This window comes from Clarias gariepinus, chromosome 8, assembly GCF_024256425.1.
Source record: "Clarias gariepinus isolate MV-2021 ecotype Netherlands chromosome 8, CGAR_prim_01v2, whole genome shotgun sequence".
Lineage (NCBI taxonomy): Eukaryota > Metazoa > Chordata > Actinopteri > Siluriformes > Clariidae > Clarias > Clarias gariepinus.
Window position 1 is genome coordinate 1481744 of NC_071107.1, and position 25835 is coordinate 1507578.

A 25835-nucleotide genomic window follows, 5' to 3' on the forward strand; every position below is an offset into this window, starting at 1 on the left:
TCGGGTTTAGACCTGGCTTTCGCCTCCATTTCAGCTTATACAAATCACCTGTGTGTAGTACACACCCTTGAGGTTCCCCTTTTTTTTCCGCAATAGAAAGGTTTTCCCCAACGGTATACACTGTAGACTGGAGCTGTGAAATTTAATCAATCTTTTGTGGGCTGAATCGGTTAATTAAATCAATGGGTCAATTTTATAAGAGAATCAATTCACACTTTTTAAATGATTCAGGGCAAAGTTACAACGGTCAAAATGGGGTAATAATGTTTTTGTTAGAAATAAATATGTTAATTTAAAAATTATTTTACAGTTGACAAATTTCTTTTAAAAAACATACACAGCATTGGAAGGACATACATTCCTCATTTTACTTGAACATCGCCTATTCGTCCGTAAGTTGTTGGGTGGTTTGCGCAATACCTACCGGACTGGAGTGTGAAGCAGAAGACTGAAAGAAGTATTTTTATGATTAGTTTCCGTAGTTTAGAAAAGAAATAAAGCAGCTTGAGACAAATCAAACAAACATTACTGCTACTGAATCAGATCAAATTTGAAAACAAAGTAAGAATAAATGATTGCATAAACAGTAATCTACCTATAATTTAGAGAAAACAAACAAATAAATAAATAAATAAATGAATAAATAACGGGAAGAAAATAAGGAAAAAGGAAAGAGCACCTCCTAAAACCAGTTTGTCTCATATGTGCTGAAACTATAGCCAACAATAAATATTATTAAAATGCTATGGAAATTTTAAACTGCTAACTTTTTTTATTGACTTACAATGACTGCGTACATAGAGGTCTAAATCCTAACAGACCTTAGCTAGAAGAAAATTTTATCACTGAACCTCCATAAAATTTAAATCGCTGGAAATTTGACCCGTCCGCCCTCATTACTGACGTAGGGTGATCCTGAGCAGTGTCTGATCCCATTAAAACGACGGGTGGTTTAGGTGGCCGGCTTTACAGAACATGCAGTATAAGCGGTTTATTAGCACGCACTAACACGCAGCAGGGATCTCATCGAGATTATTATCAGGCTGAATCTACAGCAGAGAACGAGGTCAAGCTGTACCTTGGCCGTGTCCGCATCCGTTCCTGCTGCGCGCGAAAAAGTTATCTGACCTACATCTACAGAATACTGGTGCGCAAACAGGATGCTCAGGAACAAGAGAAAAGGAGGAAATACATGAGCTCGGATCAAAAAAGAAAAAAAACAAAAAACGCCCTGATAAATATGGGCGTCACACGTGTGGAGTGAACTTTGTCTTAAAGTTTGACATTTTGTCTTAAGTGAGCTCTTCCCGAGCTTATCATCTTTTATCCCTTTGTGCGTTTGATGGCACCGCTCTGGGACGACACGAGCATCAGATCAGTGTAAAACTGTAGTGTATAAGACAATATGCAGGAGCTATCCATTTTTGATGAGTTCTGGTGCAATGCAGACTTTTTGTACGGCTGTTGCTGTTGGTGCGCCCAGGGCGATTTCCTCGCTCAGCAAAACAACCGGATAACATATAATGAAAGATAGTGACGCCTTAAACCTGCTTGATAGCCAACATGCTGATGCGCGCTGATGGAAAAGTAGCTGCAAGCAAAACCTAAGAACACTGCATTAGGGCTTTTTTAAGCTCCTGTTAGTCTGGGAAATGGGAGATTATTAGAAACTACAGATACAGAACACAATGCAGAATTCTACCATCACTAATGAAAAAAAGCAACAGGTAGCTATCCTTTGTTGAGGGTTCAAGTCAAACCAGGACTTTTGATTGTGCAGGATAACAGAACACAGTTGAGAGAGTAAAAACTCCATTTATTTCTCTATATAATCCCCTGATACACTAATGCACTTATCCCAGAGTTTCAGTAGTGCTTGGACACCATCAAGGTAGAAAAGTTTCTCATGGTTTACATCTGAAACCCCGGCCTCCCAGGAACTTCTTTCATGCCTTTATTTACCAGAAATTTCATCTACGAGTCCCAGTTTGACTTGAACGCCCTATGCATATTAACAATGAATACAATTAATAATAAAGTTATCAAGGGTTATATTAAGATAAATTGAGACTTTACATAATAGAATTCTAATACACAATAAATAACGATAATAAAGTCTGAAGATTGAGAGATTTTTCTTTACTTGCTTGACTTCTCAGTAACACTACAGAAGATGATTATACGTGTAGTGAGGGAATATTTATAGCTGTTACAATTTAAACAGTAATGGAAACTACTGTAGCTCGCCTCAACATGTAGTGAGAGTATACATGGATCAAATGTATGATGTTTAATAAATAATAAGGTCACTTGTATGCAAACTGCTTCAGGCTAAGAGCAGTAAAGAGCACCAGGTTGCGACACACCGCGCAGATACTGATGTGTTTACTGATACCGAGGTCTTTGATGTGACAGCATGACCCGAGACAGAAATCTAAAACCGTAGCAAAGAGGCCAGGACGTGTAATCACAAGAAAGAGGACAGCATGTGGCTCCAGATTAGAGGAGATAACGCCAGACTGAGATACAGGCAAAGCTAGTCCAGAGAGACCAACAGGCTCGAAAGGACACGGCAAATTTAGTACTTGAGTACTGAGCGAACACGGAGTGTTTTTGTGGTTCTGGACTAGATGAAGTGGAAATACCTGTTCCACCATCAGTTCCCGAAGTAGTGTCCGAGAAAGTCCAACCCACCATGAGTGTAGTTTTAATATCTGTAACTCGAAAACAAGTCGCCTGTGAATTCAGTTCAATTCAATTTTATTCACATTGAACTTTTAACCATCATTTTTTTCATAAAGGAGCTTTTCAGAAAAAAAAAAAAAGAAAACCTCAACTTGGACTTTCTGTGTTCTTTCAACAGATAAACAGATAGACAAAGCTGTACGCAAGACTGCCAACAAAAATCTGATGCTGGCAAACGAAATTTAAATCAGTTTGAAATCAGCTTTATGTAGTCTAAACAAGGAAAAAAAATAAAATAAAAGTAAATAAAAATAATTTTTTATAAGATTTTTGCAAATCCAATCTGAAACACATCCAAAGGTGGTTTGAAATCAGATTCCCAAAGACATGCGTCGGTCTGGACGCTCTACCCGCTCGAACCCGATTTCAAACTGTCCAATGCTGGGTGTTAGATTTGGGCTGCTGGTCTGAACTGAACCAAATCCAAGCTGTTTACTTTCAAACAACAGTGTGAACAGTCGATCCTAAAGATTGGAACTGGATAAAGATCAAACTGGATTTGCCTGCAGTCTGAACAAGGCCTAATTATCTGGTGCGCACCAGAAACTTTTGGGTGAGCAGTTGAATAATTTTTTTTGCATAAAAAAAAAATAATCCCCTTTAGTAGCTTTGTAGTTTGGCTCTAATACACAGACAAAATGCTGTTCTATGCAGTCACAACTCTATTAACAAAGCGCATCTCAACACTTTCAAACCATGTCCACTTATACTGATGGCGTTTGGTAGCTGGAGCTCTACACACCTCTCATTTATACATACACATGGACATAAATGCTGTTTTTCTTTTAAAATTTATTTATTTATTTATTCATTTATTATTTTTTTCTTTTCTTTCTTTAAACAGTGCATATAATTTGCTGCTTTCTTTTTTGGCATACAAATATTTTTCTATAACTTTTTATTTAGTGGTGGAATACTGATGTTTAAAAATCTGAAATGGGTTTTGTACTGACTTAATAATAAAGTCATAAAATGTAAAAAAAAATAAAAAAAATAATCTATAACAAAGTTTGTACTAAAACAGGGTGCCTAAGACTTCTGCACAGTACTGTAAGTTAAGGGTTAGGGCGCATGCTCAAGGGCTCAACAATGGTGCTTTATCAGGACATGACCTTCCGCTCAGTGGTCCAATGTCTTAACCAACGGGCTCAGAAAAGCTGATTGGCTCACGGTGTTTGAAATTTGATTTTCTCGATGTGTAGAAGTAAACAAACACTGATATTAGGAAACTCAATCAGCTCACAACCTTCAGGATTCTGAATCTCATCAGCAGATAAGTGTGTAAACAGTGTCGGAGCTTTTAAAGCTGGGACTGTTGTGCATTAGATTAAAAAAAAAAATCAAAGAGGGATAACAACACAGAGTTAAACTGGGTGACCTTTATCCAGCAACTGAACAGAAGAAACTCTTGTGGCTCTAATGGTTGTTCTGACACACACTCGCAGACCAGCAGGGATCCACCCAGACGGCTAACTGATCCCGTAACTGATTTACGCTAGTTGATCGTTAGTTGAAAAGCTCTAATAACACAAATCCAATTAATCTTTGTAGTAACGCGAGCGTGCGTGTTGTTTTCACATTCCGACTTAAAAGCACAACTCGCGGAAACGGAAGCATCCGCGTAAGTGCCGCGCGTGCCTGCAGTAATTACACCTGCAGCAGGTAACATTAGCTCGCTAAGGTAAACACGCGTACATTAAAATGCCTAAAGCTAAATGTTCTAAAGTGTGGTTGTATTTTACAACAAAGGATTCTCACACCATGAACAGATGTCTTTTAACAATCGCGTGTAAACACGTCAAACCTAGTGGAAGACGTGAGGACACACCGGGCGAAGTTAAAAACAGGGGGATGCACAGTGTTTAACAGCTTGCAGTGTGTGTAGCTCTTTTTATTTTAAACCATTAGTTCAGGCTCCTCTCGGGCACCGCTACTGTTTTAAAAATATAGATTTAGCACCGGTATTGTAAAAAAAACAAATAATACCCAACCCTAAATGCCATCTCGGGGAGTTCGTCCTTGCCACCGTCGCCCTTGGCTTGCTCGTCAGGGACAGTCTGGTCATTTTGATTCATACCCAGTATTGCATACACATTAAAAACTTAATTTCATTCTTTTTTTTGGATACTCTAAGGCTGACCACTGAAACCTCAATTGAATCGCACTGAATTAAAACACACATGGCTTTGAGAGCGGTTTGGCTTTGGATGCAAAAAAACAAAAAAACAGTACATAAACCGCGTACCGCAGTGACCTTACCCTTAATGGAACGGTATAAATGGCTTGGCTAGAGATTTTACTCTCACTTTGCTGGATCCTTGGCCACGTGTGCATGGTTATCTTGAGAAAGCTCACACTACTTTTCTAACCCTTGCTTGCATTCATGGCACAGAACATAAATACACCATTATGGTGGTCTTGTTAAAAACTAAGCTGCTGAATGGAAACCCAGGACCGAGGCATCCCGTCAGTACTAAACCAGGCCAGAACATAAAGTCACCATTCATCTCGTCTTCTCTCCGGAGCACCGCGTTCATATTAATGTTTTGGGTGTGTGTTCACACTGCTTTGAGTGGAATCTTGGCCCGGGTGACTGGAAGTGGACCAGGCCCAAGGTAAACGCTCGGCAGGCTACCCGACGGCCCGATTCGCGCACGTTAGCACGTTAGGAATTCCCTACGAATTAGCTCCGGATATCTTGTGACTGCGACTGTAAAAATTGTTGCAGGAACATTACAGAGAGACAAATTAATACAGACGAATAGAAATGATTATCATGTCGAGATTTATAAGACCTAGCATCAATTTTTCCTTCCTATTTATCCGATTCCTTAGCATTATTGCGTATTTTCTGATTTGTCTCAAGCAGCTATATTTCTTACATGTTTTAAAGTATTACAACCCACTAAAAGTATCTAATCATCATTGAAAATGCGACTTGAGTTGTTGACTTCTTCAGTGCCGAGCTTTCGCGGCACACTCCGGTCCAGTAGATGGCGGTATTGTAGGGCCCATAGCCTTAGACGCTGTAGAAGAAGACGTGAAAAGAAACGAAGAGGATGGAAGCGTTTTCTACACAGAACTTGCCGTTTGAAAGTTTACCTAAAGTGTGAAACAATTCCGAATCAAAGACTGACGCATTGCTTCAATTCAGTTCATTCTTCTTTGTTGTTTATTGGAATCCAGTAGGTTTAAGGTTTAAGGTTTAGATCTATTGCCTCTTTCCCTGGTCTCGTCTTTACTTGCTCCAATTCAGTTAATTGAAATAAATCAAGAAAATATAGATTAAACTATTATACATATAAAGATGCGGCAAAATTGTTTGATGTTTTGTTCTACGTATAAGTGTTTATGCTGTAATAGAAAGCTGTGATGGGGTAACCAATCAGCAATAACCAATGATGCAGGTAGCTCCACCCCCTGATTCGAGCAACGATTAGAAGATTCGCTACTGGACCAGCAGCCAGTTTCTGGTACTTTATGCAGTTACTAATGCCATATGTAGTACCTAAAGTACCTCTATTGCTTTCTGGAATAGGTCTGTTATTTATTGATTGATTAATTGATTAATTGAGTGTACTCACTGCTGGCAATGCGTGGGCCCACTTCGAGCTGCGTGAGAGACTCGGGCTCATGGTAAAGGTGAGGCAGGCGGTCCAGCGCCATGGAGCTCTCGCTCACGGTCACGTCGCTGCCCCCGGTCGCTGGGTTGGTGGGAGGGCCGCCGACGGACAGCTCGTAGTCAGGAGGAGCGTCGTCTGAACAGTCTGCGTTCGTCTACGAGGACGACGTGAACATGACGTGTTAAATAAATGTTGTGTAACGCGAGTAGAGCACAAATGTTTACATACATTATTGAAATATTACTAAACGCAGTAGTAGCTGGTAGAATAATACGGGTCGAATCATTGGTTTTGGGAGATTTTTGTCTGCAGAAACAAAACTCTCCACATGACTCAATCCAGAGCTTGGAGCTCCAGTTAAAGCTAATTGCTTCCTGTCAGTCGTTCTATGTTTGGATTGCGGCAGGAACAGGAAAAAAGTATAAACGAAGGCAGCCACCAATTTCCAGCCATTTCACGTGAACTTGTGTTTTGTGGACCAGACCTGCGTTTGATTAGATCAAAATAAAGCAAAAAATATATATATACAGCTCTATAAAAATAAACCATCACGCGAAGCATTGACAATTTGTTTGCAAATGATTTGCGTTTTTTTGTTTTATTAGAAACTCTGCAAATACTGAATGATCTTGGGTTATTTGATGTGTTGTGATGATGTTGTTTCCTTTAAATATACACTATAAATAACAATAGTTATATTTTGTATTTAGGAGATCATCAGTTCACAAAAAAATGAAACAAAACTGTTCATCTCACCACTATATGCACCTGTTTTGAATTGAAAAACTGAATTGAAAAACTTAATATTTTATAATAAGTGGGCTCTCATTGTTTTCCAGAGCTGTATATATCTTTAGAAAGGTACCAAGATATTATTTATAATAGATATTATTATTATTATTATTATTATTATTACAGGTTTACCGGGATGCCGAGTGCTTTGAGGATGTTCATCTTGCACATTGGACAGGTTCTGTGGTCCTGCAGCCACGGGTCCACGCAGCTCTTATGAAACACATGTCTGAGAAACACATCATCTTCATCATCATCATCATCATCATCATCATATGCAGATTCTTATGAAAGATTTTTTTGTTTTTTTGTTCTTGCCATTTTTGTGCTGGCTGAGGCTTAAACAATCCTATTAGACTTTTCCCCTTTTGTGACCTCATATGAGACCCAGCTTGGGGAACTATGGGAGAATATGTGACCAGTCATTTTGAATTTAGATGACGCTAGCTGTTTTGACGAGACTTGATCGGTGCACGAAAGATCTACGGAAATGAATCCTACTTCCATAAATGAACAGAAAGACATTAAGTTAGTTTCACTTTAACTAATAATGACTTCATTACGGCTACACATGAAACACATCTTGAAGCGATTATGTTGTTTTCGCTGCTATATTTTAATACAGCCATAAACTGAAGTGTCAACGGAAAAGACTTCGGTTTTGGCTCTGACACACGGAGAACAAATGCCAAACCCCAGACTGACCGCTACTCCATCCTCTAATGCACACACTCATCCAACCAGGAACACGCTCCACCACACGGCCCATGGTACTTGGAACTAAAGTCTCTAGTTAGAGCATTTTAAATCAACCGGCAAATTGATTGACAAGAATACAGACACGCCCCCTTGTCGTGATTGGTCAGATATTTTAGATTGTTGTTTTTTTTCCCTCCATTGTGCACCATAGAAACCGGTGTTTCACTTAAAAACCTTTGGTTTTGCCAATTTCTTCCAATAATAATTAGTAATCATGTGCTAAAGACTAGTGGAGCTAAATGATTAACGTGTTTGATTGATTGATCGATTGATTGATTGATGGATGGATGCAGGATTGCTGGAGCTTACCGACAGGGCAGTATCCTTACGACGTCGTTAGCCTTGTAGCCCTCGATGCACACAGCGCAGTTGTCAAACTCTGACTCCGTTTCCTGGAAACAAGCGGCACAGATGCAATTACATGAACGTGTGCGGATCTGTTTGTTTTGGCTAATGGAGATTTCCCAGAAGCTGACAGGGCAGGGACGGTGTAACAATAAAAGCCTTGAAGCATGGCTAATGAGAATAAATGACACAGGAGGCAATCGCCGCAGCTTTTATACGGTGTTTATGACTCGGAGTACAGACTGGTGTAACTGCTCGACTGACTTTACTACAGGACGCGCTGCTGAACATCTGAACTCCATTATACTGTCCGTTATAAACCTTATTACAAAACAACACAGCTTGGATTTGAGCTATAATAAAAAAAAAATTTGTAATTTGATTATTAGTCTAACCGGATCTAAAGATCCCAGATCACATGTGAAGACGTGTGTGAAGATAAACGATAAAGCGCAGGTCACCTTGTCTCCTTTCTTGATGGTCCGCACTTGGAGCTTGCTTATGGCTTTCTTCGCTGCGTCTCCCAGTCGCCTCTACAAAACATCAGAGCCAGACATGAGGTTCAGAACGTTCTGCATGAACTCAGTGGAGAGAAAAAAGCAAACAGGAATATTTTTTAAAGAAAGGCGGAATTTAGGACTTAAGACAAGATTAAATCGCAATCTGATTGCCGGATCAGAATCCGGTCCTGAACAAGACGTGGAGCTTTTTTTTTTGGATGGCATATAAAAAATCAAATGTAAGAGCTAGTGTTGCATTTTTCTTAACTGACAGTCTAACAATCAGTAATCAATTCATCATTAAAAATTAATGATAACCAGACGATTTCCCTATTAGTTACAGTTTAATTTGATCAGTTCTATATCGATACAATCCATCATTCCTGAAACACTGATTTATTTATCGCAGCTCGTCACAGTATTAACCTTGACCTCGTTTTGATTATTAACATTTAAAATGAGTAAAAACTTCTTTAGATTGCGTGCAGAGCATCGTTTCGCTCAGCCTCTCTCCCTGACATGCGGAACATGAGACAGTTCATGTGGTTGCTCTGTCTATAATAAAAAAAAACAACTTAGCACCAATTTTACGAGTTCCCATTCACGTGTCTTTAATCCATCTCTTGGCAGCACGATAGCTTAGCGATTAGCACTCGGGCCCCAAAGGCGGGGCTTGGGAAGGTTTTCTGATCTGTAAACATGCTGTAAAAGTTTTACTGGCGCTTGGCGAGTTTTGTCGGAGTACTCTCGCGCTACACTCGATACAGAGACATGTATTGTAGGTCGACTGGTCTTTCCAAATTGCCGATTGAAACGATCTTTTGTATGTGATCTTCAGGAAGCGATCACGCAGGCATGGACTGTACGAGGGACACCAGAGTGCTGCGGACGCCTTTTCGACCGGATGCAGCTGGTTTTGATAAATAAAGGACTTTATACTAAATATTTGTTCTCCCAATCAGCTATTACTCAAAAACAAAAAGAAAAAAAAAGATGGCCATATGAGAAGGGGCAAATTATTGCTCTGCTTCAAGCAAAAAAAAAAAAAACCTAAGGAAATTTACAATTATTGGAACTGGGTCAAGAAAAAAAAAAAGATTATTTAATCACCTGACTTATTGCCTTCAATTCGTTATTACTATACTGTATTAACAGGTATGTGGTTTATGTGTCATATCTTGTCTAGCCTTTTCAAACAGTACAGAAATAATCAACTTCAATAAAGTAATCTGAAACCAACAACTCAATACAAACTATAAGATACAAGCGTTTCAAGTCCTTCTTTTAGTACCTGGTTGCGGTCGCGTGCGTTGGCGTAGCGGAACCGCTGGATATAGTAGAAAACGAGCCACGCCAGAGAGATGATCATGAGCACGATGAAGGAGATGGAGACGAACACGACCGAGGTCCGGCTGACGTACTTCTGCAGGTTGCGCGTGCCGATGGTGATGTGCATGATCACGCTGACGTTCTTCTCCAGCAAGGCCACGATCTCTCGCCCTTTTGGCTCTGGGATCATTATGGCCACTACGTCTCCTGTTCCTGATAGATAATAGAAAGAACACGAATGCTCAATTAAACATGAATAAATTCACACACTTTTTGTTTTGCTGCTTCTTTGTTTTGTTTAGTGTTAAACAGTTCGTACAGTAAATGAAGCCCAGCGTATGTCTTTTTATTTAAACCATCAAAGCTATTAACTCTACACATCTCTATTCTCCAGGATTTCAAAGGAGAAGAACATGGAGCGATGGAGCGCTTGATGGCGTGCAGCCGAGCCGGAGCAGATCAGTGCTGAACTTGCTGAGATAAAAATAACCCGCTTTGGGAGATCACGGTGTCCAATGGTGAATAATCATCCCTTGTTGTTCATGCCGATTGATCTCCACGGCAACAACATCCGCCGTCAATTAAGTTACGATGGATTATGCCACACTGTGATGTAAATGAGGATAAAGATCAGGAGGTCTAATGAAAACGTAAGAAGATCCGGTCAATAAAATATTCTTCAAGTCCGAGTTTTATGTTTGTGTAAGGATTTAGATCTCTACATACGCACTTACTGTAAATATTATTAATATATTATAAAAAAAAAAAAAGGAGGTTAAAATTTCCATAGCATTTCAATAATATTTATTAGCAGTTTTCAGTAACTACGTTAAACATGTTAACAGTTTGCTCATGTATATTTCCTTGTATTAGTATGGAATAAAACAACAATCTTTAATCAATCTTTAGTAAATCTTCATTGGCACACTGCTGCACTGTTAATGAATGTAAAAGGACTCTGTCATACCGGGCTCTCAGTTCAGGTATGATACACGCCTCACCTCGGACCTGCTGCGGATATCGCCCCAGTTTCGAAACATACGAGATAAACTGATTTTCAACTTTCTGCAGAAAGAATAAACATTAATTTGTCCATTCACCTTTGATGCTTCAGTTTTCATAGTCTACTTTCCTTTTCTTTATCTACCACACTGATTGGCTTTGTTGAGTGACGCGTATAGCCACACCTACCTTTAAGGAAAAAAACGCTAGATTACTGGTATACTAATTATTCTCATTTATCAGAAAAGCATCAGGGTCCGGACAGAACTGTCACTCAGTCCGAATCCGACCCGCAGTCCGCCATTTAGTGATGCCTGTTATAGAATAAAAGGTAACGTATTGTGGGAACCTGGATACTAAAACTTCAAAGTGAAAAGGAAGCTTTTTATTTAAATGAGGAAAATGAATATGGAGGTTATTAACATTTAACCACAGTTAAACCTTAAGAACTCAAATGTCTCCCCAGGCGTAACTGATTGACCCGATTTGCGTAAAAGAATAAATAAAAGTAATCACCCTGAAACTACTATTAACTGCCAGATATATAATAAATCTCTGGAAGTTAAATCTTCCATCAGGTCACACAGCATCTGTAAACATCTTGCTCACTCGTGATCCTGTTCGGTCAGACATACCAAATAAAAGGGTGACGTTTTTAATTAAAAGCCCACCGTCCCACCCGGTTGTGAAGCACAGGGGTGGCGGCATCACATTATAGAGATGCTTTGCTGACAAATGGGAACTTTAGAAAATGGACATGGCGCCACATGGACAGGAAATCATCGAAGTTAAACCTTAGTCGCGGTCTCTCAGCACGCCAAACCATTGAATTGTACTGACGTGACCTTCGCAAAGCCCTGATCCGAGTTCTGCAGAAAATCTCTGGACTGAAATTAAAAACGTCTGAGAAGGAGCAACCAACAATCCAGTAGAAAACAGCAACATCAAACTACCCAGAGCTAAAAAAAACTCCAAAGGAGCTAAAAATATTCACAATTTATTTAAAGCCATGGCTCAGCAGACAACCCCGACTGAGAGAGAGAGAGGGAGGCTTGTCCCGTCACTGTCTCGGCATGTCGGTTATATATCCTCCGTTCGACATCATCAGCAGCGTACGGAGATCTGGAGAGTTTCCAGGTCAGAGTTAGACCTGTACTCACTCACCACAGCATCATCAGCATCATCGGAAGCTCCGAACAGCTGACTAGGGAACAAACGGTGTAACAGAGCCGTGCGTTAAATCTTTTAAAGATTTAAAACAGAACGCAGTAACGAGAGAGCGCGGTCAAGCAGAAACGTTAGCACGAATGGTCACGGAGTGGATTCTTTAATTGAATACAGGAACACAATGGTTCTCCAACACTATTAAATCTGGGAAAGAGCAAAAGTACACAACGATGTTGCAGGCCAAGTAAACTGAGAATTATGGATGTCTGTTGAGGATGTCTGAGGTGGAGTCGGCGTTCCAGTTCATCCCACAGTTGTCCGGTGAGTTCAGGGAGGTCAAGGAGGTTAAGGTCAGGCGGTCTGGCACAGAACCTCACAACAGAAATTGTATAAACTACACGATACAGACATTCTATAGTCAGGTATAGCGAGTGAGAGTCCGATACGGTTGGGAACGTTGGGTGTTCACAATCTTCTGCCCACCTACAGTAGCTAGTGCAAGTGTATCCGGGAGTATATGTAGGATGTGTGTTGGGTCGCATGAACAAATGTTTAACAGGAAGTATTCCTTTCCTTTCCTTCCTTCCTAGTCTTCTTCTCTGACTCAACGCACCGATAAAGCTGACTAGCTGAAGCAAAGATTTGGCGCTAAACAGGATTCGACGTTTTTCAATCGTGACATGACTCCCTTTCATTTAGACGTGGACTTGAGGCTTTTAAAACTCTCGATCTTGGCAAATCCTGTTAAACACACATCCTGCTCCTCATAAAACAATTCAAAGTGTGATGAATATTCGTAAATGAGTACATCGGTAGCTCGTCATACGTTCTTAGGCTGGAATTTCGTGTTGTAAAGCGCATTGTCCCATAGGAAATAATGTAAATCTAGATAATCCGTTCCAGCCAACCAAAGATATTACCAAGATTACCAATTTCCATCAACATAATCATATTTTTGCATATAAAAAACAACCAAAGATTTAGAAAAGACATGTAAATGAAGTAAAATAGATATTAAACCTCACTTTACCTTAATTTATGATTAATACCGGCTGCTTTAAAAAAACAAACTGAGATGATTGACTGCGTATGTAATTACGCGAAGATTATGACAGACCTAGCACTTACGGTAAACCAGTCAAACTGAGGAACATAACTCTGTGGAGTTTCCTGGCTTTGGCTGGTTTGTAGCAGTTGGAACAGAGAATCAGCACAAACAGCATGAATGATTATAAAACCTGCTTTTCAATCGGAGTGTGTCGGTGTGTAATGACTCACTGCACGGCTACAGTTCTACCATTTTTGTTAAAATTTGTCTGCTGGTAAAAAATCCATAGATGTTTTGGTGCACAAGTCATTGGTATGATGGTACGGTTTTGCCAACGTGCCTGTCAGTACCGTACACTCAATTCCCAGGAAGCCTTGAATCCATTACAATCCAATAAACTTTAGCCCGTAAAAACATCGTAACTGTTTTGACAGGGACTCTGGGATAAATGTGATGCGAATATACAGTATATATTTAAAAAAAACTCTTTAAAAAAGTCTTTAGCATAGCTTGTAAGGGTTAAAAGGTTTTCACTTGTGTCTCCAAAACAACCCTGACCGGTTCAGCCCTGGTTTTCCACCAGAACTCTGATGTTTTGGAGACTTTCTGACTCATCTACTCTGACTCATTTCTAGTAGGGCTGCATGATCCTCACCAAAATGTAAACCACTAAAAATCTGAGACCAGGATTCTGTCACATGAATTATTTTTTTTAAGCTAAAAACATTTATTTCACTCGAATCAAAACAAAAAAGTATAAAGTGCTGCCTACACTGGATTTTTAACTCTCTCGTATAAAAAGAAAGTAGTTTTCCCTGTTTTATTAGCCTTAAAACATGAACAGAATGCTAACAATAATAAAAAAAACTAAATATTATTTGTTGTTATTACTTGTGTTTTTTGGACATTTCATTACAGGTTAGTTTATATTATTATTATTATTATTATTATTATTATATAAAGTTAATATCATGGAATTTTTTTTAGAAACGCCAATTAGCGCTCTAATTCGCATGTCTTTGGACTGTGGGAGGAAACCTGAGTACCAGGAGGAAACCCACCAAGCATGAAGAGAACATGCAAACTAATTCGCTCATAGAGTTTGGAGTTTGGAGCAAAAGGCAGATCGGAGGTTTGTAACATGCGCGACTTTTAATAACGGAACGCCATGAGAATGTGTTTCTGTTACGCAACTCGCTCGGTACATCAGTTATACCCAGGGGGGATCAGTCATGTCTGATCAGGCTGAACACCAGCCAGTTCCGGTCACTGCCTGATCGACCCGTGTAAAAGTTATAAAAATATTAAATAAAATTGATTAATTAAAAAATAGTTTTTAATAAAATCATCATAATCATAATAATAATAATAATAATAATAATAAAATGTAAACAAAATGTAGAAAGTGTTCAAAACTGTATATAAATACACTGTACAAAAATAAAACAGAATGGATTTGGAGATAAAATAAATAAAATAGTGTCATTAATTATTATAATTTTTAATTATTATTACATATTTGCTTCTTAATTTGTAGTACTACTTTATGTATAATTTATTGTAACCAGTTTGTTATTCTAATGAATTCATTGAAAATAAACCTAATTCTGATTCTTTAACAAGCCATTTGATTTTCCTCCTAATGTGACCTCATATAGGAAAAGCCCCGCCCCCTGGCTAGTCAAATTTGGAAGAGGAGTAAAAAAAAAAAGAAAAAAAGTTTGAGAAATGAATAAACGCATTATCTAAGGGTTATTTCATACACACACACACACACACACACACACACACACTGTAAAAAAGCTCTGAGAGCTGTATTAACTGGTTAAAGAAATAGTAAGGTATGGGACCTTTAACACAGAAATGTAGTATTCAGGGTAAGACTTCCTGAAGACAGACACACATCAGTATGTGTGTGTGTGTGTGTGTGTGTGTGTGTGTGTGTGTGTGTGTGTGTGTGTGTGGTATCACATCCCTTCATGGATGAAATGAGAGGCTGAGAGGAAGCTGCTGTGTGACCCGGCCGTCCTCAGGCTGAAGTGTTGGACTGGGATTTATTTATTCTTGGACGTTACAATGCCGCAGTGTTCCTCCTCCTCCACCGCCGCCGCGTACGGATCGTCAGAGGGCTCGTGAATCCCAGCGCTCGCAAAACATCAACGCTGGCCGAGCGAGCGAGCGTTTGCAAAACAAGCCGCCTTTGTGTGTCTGCTACAGGTGGCTCTGAGTAAAGGCGGAGACCAGGGGGAACATTTATATCAGGGGGAACGACTACAGGCAAATAGGAAACTAATCAGAGATTCATGTTCTCTCATCCTGCTTTTAGGTTGAGCACTCTGCATCGTGTGTGTGTGTGTGTGTGTGTGTGTGTGTGTGTGTGTGTGTGTATTTAACATGCCAAGGAGGTCAGATCAGTCTCTCTCTCCTCACTTAGTCATAACCTGACGGACCCCCTTCACCACACACACACACACACACACACACACACACACACACACACACACACACACACACACACACATGCCAGGGAAATTACTTTAATGCTGGACATGAGAGCAAAGGAGATGGGGGAAGGGCAGAGAGAACATGAAGGTGAGGAGAGAAGATAAGAGAAAGGAAGAGAAGAAAAAAGTAGGAATTAAATGAAAAGAGGCTGGTGAGAAAAACAAAGACAAAAACAAAGAGAGGGCAAAAGACAAGTACAGATAAGAAGACACGGTGTGAAGTAGAGCCGCGCAAACACAAAGTCTGGAGACCAGCAGGGAAAGATCAGACAAGAACAGAAGAAAAAAAAAGATAGGGAGAGATGAGAAGAGAAACTAGAAGACATAGGAGAGACAAGAAGATAGATGATGTGAAGAAGAAAGGACGGGACACTAGAAGAGACAAGTAGAAATGAGACAAGAAAAGAAAGGATGAGATGAGACGATGAAAGAAGATAGGAGATGAGAAGAGACAAAATGAGAAAAGATAGAGTGAGGGTTGGAGAAGACATGATTGGAGAAGAGACGAGACGAGAAGAGATGCATCAAGAGATGAGAAGACAAAAGAAAATTAGAGACAGGAAAAGAAGAAAAAAAACAAGAAGTAATGGTTGAAGGATAACAGAAATGATACAAGCAGGGATGAAAGGAGAAGAAAAAAGAGAAAAGAAGAAAATAGATAAAAAAGAATGAGAAGAAACAAGAAAAGAAAAAGAGAAGGAAAAGTGAAGAGATGGGGGACATTGAGAGATGAAAAAAAAGTAGAGACAAGAGGAGAGAAGACTAGAAGTTAGAAAGAAATTAGAAGTTAAAAAGACTTAGAAATTACTAAACACTAGAAGAGACAACAAAGAAGAAATGAGAGGGGGAAGAGAGAAGACTTCATAAGACGAGGAGAAAAGAAAGGACATGAAAGGAGAAGAGAAAAGAAGAGATGAGACAGGAAGGGCAAAGAGGAGATAAGACAAAGAAAAAAGAATGAGATGGAAAGAGACAAGAAGAAAAAAGTAACAAGAAGAGAGGGGAGAAAAGAAGAGAAAAGAAGAGATGAATAGAGAAAAGAGTATGAGACAAGAAAAGAAGATATCAGATGAGAAACGACTAAAAGAGAAATGATAAGCTGAGAAAAGAAGAGATGGGAGAAAAAAGACAAAGAGAAAAGAGGATATGAGATGAGAAAAGAAGAAGAAGGTGAGAAGAGAAAAAGGAACAGAAGTGATAAGAAGGGACAAGGGGGAAAAAAAAGAAGAGAGGCGAGACACAAGATAAAAAGCAAGATAAGAAGCGATTCATCTAGAAAAGCAAGATAAGAAGAGAACAGAAGATCTGAGCAAAGACGATATCAAAAGATGAAAGAAAACTGAAAGATGAAGAAGGTTTAGAAAGAGAACATTTGAGTGAAGAAGAACTGAGAGAATGAAGGAGAGAAGATGAGATTATGGGAGAAGCCAGAACATCACAGTGACGTCCAGGAAAAAACCTGCAAAACTAAAACGAGCCAAAGAGAAACAGAGAAAGAAAGGATGGAGGATGAGAAGAGAGCAGGATTAATCATGATCATGAAGAACAGGCTGGCAGGATGCTGGGCCTGTTTATCATCACACACACACACACACACACACACACACACACACACACACACACACACACAGAGAGAAAGCAGTGCATTGTGGGAGAGGCAGGAACAGTGATTTTGGCACTTTCTCTTTTTCTTCACACTTGAAACAACTAATGTTTCACACACCCAGTACTAGAGTTCTACATGTGTGTGTGTGTGTGTGTGTGTGTGTGTGTGTGTTTGTAGTGGTTAAGCGAGTTACAGTCAGTTCCATCATCCCCACACAGCTCCCATCGCTCCTCAGGAGAAGAAACGGATTTGCTCTTAGCTCTTATTCTAACGTCGAACACACAGCCGATATAATGACAGAGTGAGAGCTCGAACAAATCTGATAAAGTTAGCGCAGATGCTACACGGCTCACTCCGGGGTTCCGTCCCGTTAAACCCACCTGAAGCTGAAAATAAAGTTATAATACACAACGGATGTAGGACCAGAACAGTTCGACCCACGGTTTCTGTCGAGTGTGAATCGCTCGCTGTGGTTGTAAAGTCAGAAAAACTGCACGTGGAGGCATCAGGAACAATCCGGGTTTAGAGTCAGAGTCAGAGTCAGGTCTGTGGATTCCCTCACGTCATATAAAATGACTCACTGACTCACTCACAATTCATTAATTAACTCACAGTGACTCACTCGCTCACTTACTGACTATTTAGACTCACTCATTCACCGGCTCTCTGGCTGACTCTCTCATTCACTCATTTCCTCACTGATTCTCTCATTCACTCACTTATTCACTCATTCACTCACTGATTACTTATTCGTTCAGCCATTCACCCGTTCACTCTCTCGTTCACTCACTGACTGACTCTCTCATTCACTCACTCATTCATTCAGTCATTTATCCATTCACTCACCCACCCATTCACTCACCCGTTCACTGACTGACTCTCATTTACTCATCCATTTACTCACTGACTGACTTACTCATTCCCTCACTGACTCACTCATTCACCCACTCATCCATTTAGTCATTCATCCACTTACTCATTTATTCATTCAGTCATTTATCCATTCACTCACCCACCTATTCACTCACCCGTTCACTGACTGACTCTCATTCACTCACTCACTCACTCACTGACTCTCATTCACTTACTCATTCACTCATTGACTCTATTATTCAATCACTCACTGATTCACTGACTCTCTCAATCACTCACTCATTCACTCGCTGACTGACTCACCCCCCCCTTCACTGACCAACTGACTCTCTGCCTGAATCACGCACTGACTCTCTCACTCACTAAATGTCTGACTTACTCATTCACTGACTCTCAGACTGACTCTCTCGTTCACTTACTCATTCACTCACTCATTCACTCACTTATTTATTCAGTCATTCACCCGTTCACCCTCTCGTCACTCACTGACTGATTTATTCATTCCCTCACTGACTTACTCATTCACTCACTCATTCATTCAGTCATTTATCCATTCACTCACCCACCCATTCACTCACCCGTTCACTGACTGACTCTCATTTACTCACCCATTTACTCAATGACTCTCTCGTTCACTCACTCATTCACTCACTGACTGACTTACTCATTCCCTCACTGACTCACTCATTCACCCACTCATCCATTTAGTAATTCATCCACTTACTCACTCACTCATTCAGTCATTTATCCATTCACTCACCCACCTATTCACTCACCCGTTTACTGACTGACTCTCATTCACTCACTCACTCACTCACTGACTCTCATTCACTTACTCATTCACTTACTGACTCTTTTATTCACTCACTCACTGATTCACTGACTCTCTCATTCACTCACTCATTCACTCGCTGACTGACTCACCCCCCCTTCACTGACAAACTGACTCTCTGCCTGAATCACGCACTGACTCTCTCACTCACTAAATGTCTGACTTACTCATTCACTGACTCTCAGACTGACTCTCTCGTTCACTTATTGACTCTCTCATTCACTGACCGACTCTTTAATTCACTCACTCATTCACTGACTCTCTCATTCACGCACTGACTCTCTCACTCACTAAATGTCTGACTTACTCATTCACTGACTCCCAGACTGACTTGCTCGTTCACTTATTGACTGACTCACTGCCGGCCCTACCCACGGACTCTCTCATTTACTGACCGACTCTCTAACTGAGTGACTCACTGAGTGATATTCACTTATTGACTGACTCTCTGACATTCCCTTATTCACTGTCTGTCTGAGTGACTTGATCACTTATTCACTGACTCACTGACTGACTCAAAGAGGCCCCCGCCACACACACCCTCACTCATTCACTGACTGACTCCCTGACTGAGTGACTTACTTATTCACTTATTGACTGACTCGCTGCCTGAGTCTTCCATTCACTGACTCTCTGACTGACTCCATCACTCACTGAATCCTCGTTTTAAAGGTCCCTGTATATGAGCTGTTACTATAACAACACATTATAACGAGAACATTAATATTAACTCATGGTTCATGTGGCAGCTGGAACCACTGCATGTTAAACAAAAATAATGCACAATTCTGTCCAATCAGATGTAAGCATTGATGTAAGCATTGACGTGCGCTCTGGTATACGCAGATGTAGTGCACCTGGCAACCATTACTTAAAGATCGGCGAGGGACATACAGATCGCTCATCACTTACACTTTAAAAATCTATTAAAAGAAAAGAATCAATATGTTTTGACACGATATTCTCAATCTAACCTACGCATCATCCTAATCAGAGCTAGTCATGCGGGGTATAATTCTTTTCTGTGCCATAAAGCATTAAAAGTGGAATGAAAAAGAAAAAACCCTGTCTCTGCATGACATGCTGTTGTGCCTCAAACTTTTTTTTTTTTTAATCTTAACCACAAAACCCTGATACCACAGTGACAACATGCGCATGTCAACAGTTCAAGCAACATAACCAATCGCATCAAGAGTATTAAGAGTCGGACCTGGTTAGGACAAAAATCATAGATTTTATTTGCTAAACCGTTGCACAAGTTAAAATCTCCAACCAGGTTGTTCAGTTTCATGCAGAGGTTTAAAATACTTGAGTAACGATGCTGTTACTGCACTTACAGTAGGTATGAATTATTATGGAATAGAATTATATTCATTTACTTACTTATATTAAAGTACTGTTGTTCTCTAAGCTTAGTAATTTTATTAAAGGAAAAATAAACATACTTTTTACTTACGTATGCAACTGGACCTTCAAAGAGCTTATTAGAAATCAAACACTATGATACTGTACTTTTCCTTTTTAAATACACATTTGTTTTTCTTTTTTTGTTTTTTTTGGGTGGGGGGGGGGCAGCGGCCAGCTGATTTACACACAATGAGGTGCTTTTATTAACCCTTAACCAAATTTAAAACCGTACATGGATTTAAGTTTAAGACAGCTACATTTTGTAGATCAGATTCTTAAATTAAATATCCAAAAGATATTTAACTGACATTGTTAAATTAAACCATTTATCTCGGCTATTTATGTTTTATTATTTGGTTAGTTAAATTATCTAGTTATTATTATTATTATTAATACTGTTAAATTAGCTACTTAGTTATATTTGTAATTTATAGCGAGCTAGTTATGCTTGTTAAATCAGCCAGCTAGTTACTTTTTTTTAACTTATATTTTTTAACTATCTAGCTATATATAAAGAAATGAAGATAATTTATATTTATATACAATTTATATCTATATATAATTTATTCATTGTATTTATTTATATAACTAAATTCCCAAATATAAGCAGTTAGCTAATTTAACAAACTAAATGACAACATGTAACTAGCTAGCTAGCTTAACATAGTAAATAAAAAAAACAACCTAGAAAGAAACTGATTGATTGAACATGCTAAACGGTGTGGCCTTTTACTAAGGACTTTTTTTTAGGGACTAGTGTGACTAGGGATTTTTTCAGACACTGAGATAATACATGGCAGATAACGGATTCTCGATAGCGGTTATGTTTTTGGACATGAACTTTACACACCCTGTCCAGGCAACAAACATCACTTTGGCTCATACAGTAGTTGTACAGGCCACGACTCAAGATTGCATCAGAAGAGAGGAAATGATGAGGGAGGAGAGCACTAAGCAGGGCTGGACTCATTAGGTCACCCATCAGCCCGGTGTCATCCAGTCACGGAGTGAAGCTCTGTCTCTGTGAGAGCGCGTGACAGCACAGCTTCTGGGTTCGAGATCTCAGAAAACTTTCTAACTGAACTTAAAGTCGTGTGAGAATCATCCAGTGTGAATCATGCATGCGGTGGGAATGCCAGAGAATTTATCACTATTCAGTAGAGGTTAGACAAGAAAAAACATACAAGTAAAGAATCTTCAGGATGAAACATTTTCCTGGCTAAGAGACATTCAGCCCGACCCAGATGACTATAAACTCTACAGTCTGCAGTTACTGCCCTTTTGGTTTTTTATGTATGATTAATGAGTGGAACTCTCCTAAGCATACATCATCGGAGTTGTGTACATTTTTAAGTGGAGTGTGTGTGTGTGTGTGCTGCTAGTACAAGTGTATCTGATGCTGCAGCACTAATAGGATTGTTGTACTATGTGAATGCACCACGCACTGTGACAGTGGACAGGCTGTGGTGGTAGGTTTCACGTCTGTCATGCAGAAGGGCCGGGTTCAGGTAACACTCAGTGCTTAAACCCCAGGCACTGTGCCGGATGCAGTGCCAGTCCAAAGGCCAGATAACATAGGAAGGGCATCCAGTGTAAAAACCTGTGCAAAATTGTTGTACGGATCGGATGGTCTGCTGTGGCAACCCCTTGACAGGAAAAGTCAAAAACTAACAACAACAACGACGATAGACAGACTGGAAAAAATGCAGACTGTCTGTAAAACCACACACTGTGACAAAAAGACTGTAAAAGACAGACTGTGTTTGATAGACACCCACCTGTGTGAGACACGGTAATGGTAGCATTAGATAAAAACATGGTGATGTTGGCATTAGATAAACACCCACCCAAGTCAAGCAAGGTGATGGTAGCATTGGATATATACATGGTGATGGTGATGGTGGCATTAGATAAAGACCCACCTGGGTGAGGCATGGTAATGGTAGCATAAGTTAAAGACACAGTGATGGCGGCATAAGATAAAGACAAAGTGATGGTGGCATTGGATAAAGAACCACCCGGGTGAGACACGATGATGGTGGCATTAGATAAAGACATGGTGATGGTGGCATTAAATAAACACCCACCCAAGAAAAGCAAGGTGATGGTAGCATTGGATATATAAATGGTGATGGTAGCATTAGATAATGACATGGTGATGGTGGCATTAAATTAACACTCACCCGGGTGAGACACGGTGATCTTGGCATTAGATGAAGAAACAGTGATGATGGCATTGGATAGACACCCACCTGGGTGAGGCATGATAATGGTGGCATTAGATAAAGACCCACCTGGGTGAGGCATGGTGATGGTGGCATAAGATAAAAACACGGTGATGGTGGCATTAGATAAAGACATGGTGATGGTGGGATTAAATGAAAACTCAGCCAAGTGAGACACAGTGATGGTGACATTAGATAAAGACACAGTGATGGTGGCATTGGATAGACACCCACCTGGGTGAGGCATGGTGATGGTGGCATTAGATAAATACATGGTGATGTTGGCATTAGATAAAGACATGGTGATAGTGGCATTAAATGAACACTCACCCGAGTGAGACACAGTGATGGCGGCATAAGATAAACACCCACCCAAGTAAAGCAAGGTGATGGTAGCATTTGATATACATGGTAATGGTGGCATTAGATAGATGCCCATCCGGATGAGACATGGTGATGGTAGCATTAGATAATGACATGGTGATGGTGGCATTAAATGAACACTCACCCGGGTGAGACACGGTAATGGTGACATTAGACAAAGACATGGTGATGGTGTCGTTAGATAAAGACCCACCTGGGTGAGGCATGGTGATGGTGTCATTAGATAAAGACCCACCTGGGTGAGACATGGTGATGGTGTCGTTAGATAAAGACATGGTGATGGTGTCATTAGATAAAGACCCACCTGGGTGAGACATGGTGATGGTGTCGTTAGATAAAGACATGGTGATGGTGTCATTAGATAAAGACCCACCTGGGTGAGACACGGTAATGGTGACATTAGACAAAGACATGGTGATGGTGTCATTAGATAAAGACCCACCCGGGTGAGACACAGTGATGGTGGCATTAGATAAAGACATGGTGATGGTGGCATTAGATAAAGACATGGTGATGGTGTCATTAGATAAAGACCCACCTGGGTGAGGCATGGTGATGGTGGCATTAGATAAAGACCCACCTGGGTGAGGCATGGTGATGGTGTCGTTGCCCGACCCCAGGTTGTAGATGACCACGGCGGAGGCGTTGAGGCTGGCTGCGTGTTTGATCTTGTCCCTGTAGGTGCAGTTGCCCTTGGCTATCAGGGCGATCCAGGCCCCGGATGTCCCGGGGGTCCCGGGGGCCCCTGGCTGGGTGAAGCGGGTCCCGGGGTCGCAGGCCTGCCGGTCGTGTCCGGGCAGCGGGATGAACACCGGGCCCCGGGCCTCCCTCTTGGGCGAGTGCTCTCCGTAGCGGCCGCTCTCGGTCTTCTCGGTGCGGGGCTCGGCGGTGCCCGGGTCCCGGTAGCTGATGTTGATGAACGCGGTGTACCACTCCTCCTTCTCCGCCACTGTGAAGTCCAGACACAGCAAGTGCACGAAGCAGAAGGACAGCAGCCAGGTGGAGAGAGCCAGACTCCGGCACGCTTTACTCACACACACGGGCATGGTTAGCGCGCTCCAGCCCGGTCACTCCCCCAGCTCAGGTCCGCTAAAAGCCTCCAGCGCGGAGCACAGAGACGGATAATCCGCCGGGGAGCGACTGGTACAAAACAGCTGGGGACAGAAAACCGCTGAGCCGCTCGGCGGCCCGCACTGTTGTTATGACTGAACTACAGCTGGTGGTTGCCAGGTAGGTAATTATCACGCAGAATGCACTCGGCCGGACTAACGCGTATTACAGCGCCGCCATATTGGTCAGGTCAACTCACCAAGACACAGGACCAGTGGGCTGATTTTATGTTATTTTTTAAATCTTATACATATAATACAAAAAAAAAATTGTATGTGTCCAAGATTGTATGTGTTTTGATCTGTAAAAATTGTTGTTTAAATTGTTTTTTTTTTTTTTTTGGTAAGCAAACTCTGTAGTGTCTGTGACCATGTCAAATTCATGTTGCAATGTCTTAACAATTTTGCATTTTAGAATAATACACTTATTTTTAAGTCTTTTCATGTAAAATCTAAATTGGCCAAATTTAATCTGAATGACAATTAAGATCATTGAAAGATTTGAACTAAAGTTATTTAAAAAAAAAAAAAAAAAAAAGGACACTAAAGGGCATGAAATTGTATTTAGCAAATATGTTTTCTTTTATTCAATAAAAGTATAAATGCATATATGTAAAATAAAGCATGGATCAGAGAAAAAGAAACATTAAATATGAAAAATAGTGTTATATGATCTTATCTGAAAATTTACTTTTTCACTAATGTGAGAGACTTTTTTTTTTTTTTTTAGCACCTATACCATATTTTGGCTGATTGAAAGAAGGTTGCAGTAATCAGAAGCACATCTCTTCATTTAACAGAAAATATTGTCTCCAGTGTTGTGTGTCTTCAAACAAGCAATCATCGGTTTTAGAGAGATTCATAAGAATCAGGTTTTATTTGCTAAGTATATTCACACACACACACACACACACACACACACACACACACACACACACACACACACAAGGAGTTGAATTCTGTCTTTTGGTGGTATTTAGAGCACAGACCAACATAAAACACTGTACATTTATTTCAGACAAGACACTATACACAGTAAGTACACAACATTGAATAACTGTACATATTAAATAAATAAAAATTCTTATTATGTATAGACGTGTCAGTGTGGTGGCTTAGTGGTTAGTACTGTCGCCTTGCACCTCCAGGTTCCTGGTTTGATTCCTACCTCAAGGTCTGTGTGCATGGAGTTTACATCTTCTTCCCGTGCTTGGTGGGTTTGTACTCCTTGTACTCTGGTTTGTATAGTAGATTAGATAAATTAGCGCTTCTAAATTGCATGTTGTGTGTGTGTGTGTGTGTGTGTGTGTGTGTGTGTGGAACAAAGCGAGATGTAAGAGATAGAAGCATGGGTAAGTTCATATAATACCATAAAACCCTGACTTGACCTTGAATGTGAATTAAAATATAACTATAATTAGACGGCTTGCTCAAGACTGACAGCTTTTATATTGATTTATGATTGTCACTATCTGGTTATATATTACTGTATATACATTACTGTATTGTTAACTGTTTTTTTTTTGTTAAAGAAAAAATCTTTAAAATGGCTTAATTTCATATTACAATATATGTTTCTTTGTGT

At 40.2% G+C, this 25835-nt stretch overlaps 1 protein-coding gene across 1 annotated transcript in view; it reads right to left on the minus strand.

The window, feature by feature from the left end:
- rnf150a (ring finger protein 150a) overlaps nt 1-24334 on the minus strand; it is a 28768-nt gene extending 4434 nt beyond the window's left edge. The window contains exons 1-6 of the mRNA XM_053501560.1: nt 23722-24334; nt 10056-10306; nt 8726-8797; nt 8229-8311; nt 7293-7389; nt 6330-6522 (exon numbers count right to left, since the gene is read on the minus strand). Of these exons, the coding sequence (XP_053357535.1) occupies nt 6330-6522; nt 7293-7389; nt 8229-8311; nt 8726-8797; nt 10056-10306; nt 23722-24187 (1162 nt within the window). The 5' untranslated portion in view covers nt 24188-24334. The remainder of the gene's footprint in view (nt 1-6329; nt 6523-7292; nt 7390-8228; nt 8312-8725; nt 8798-10055; nt 10307-23721) is intronic.
- Between the last annotated feature and the right edge of the window lie 1501 nt (nt 24335-25835).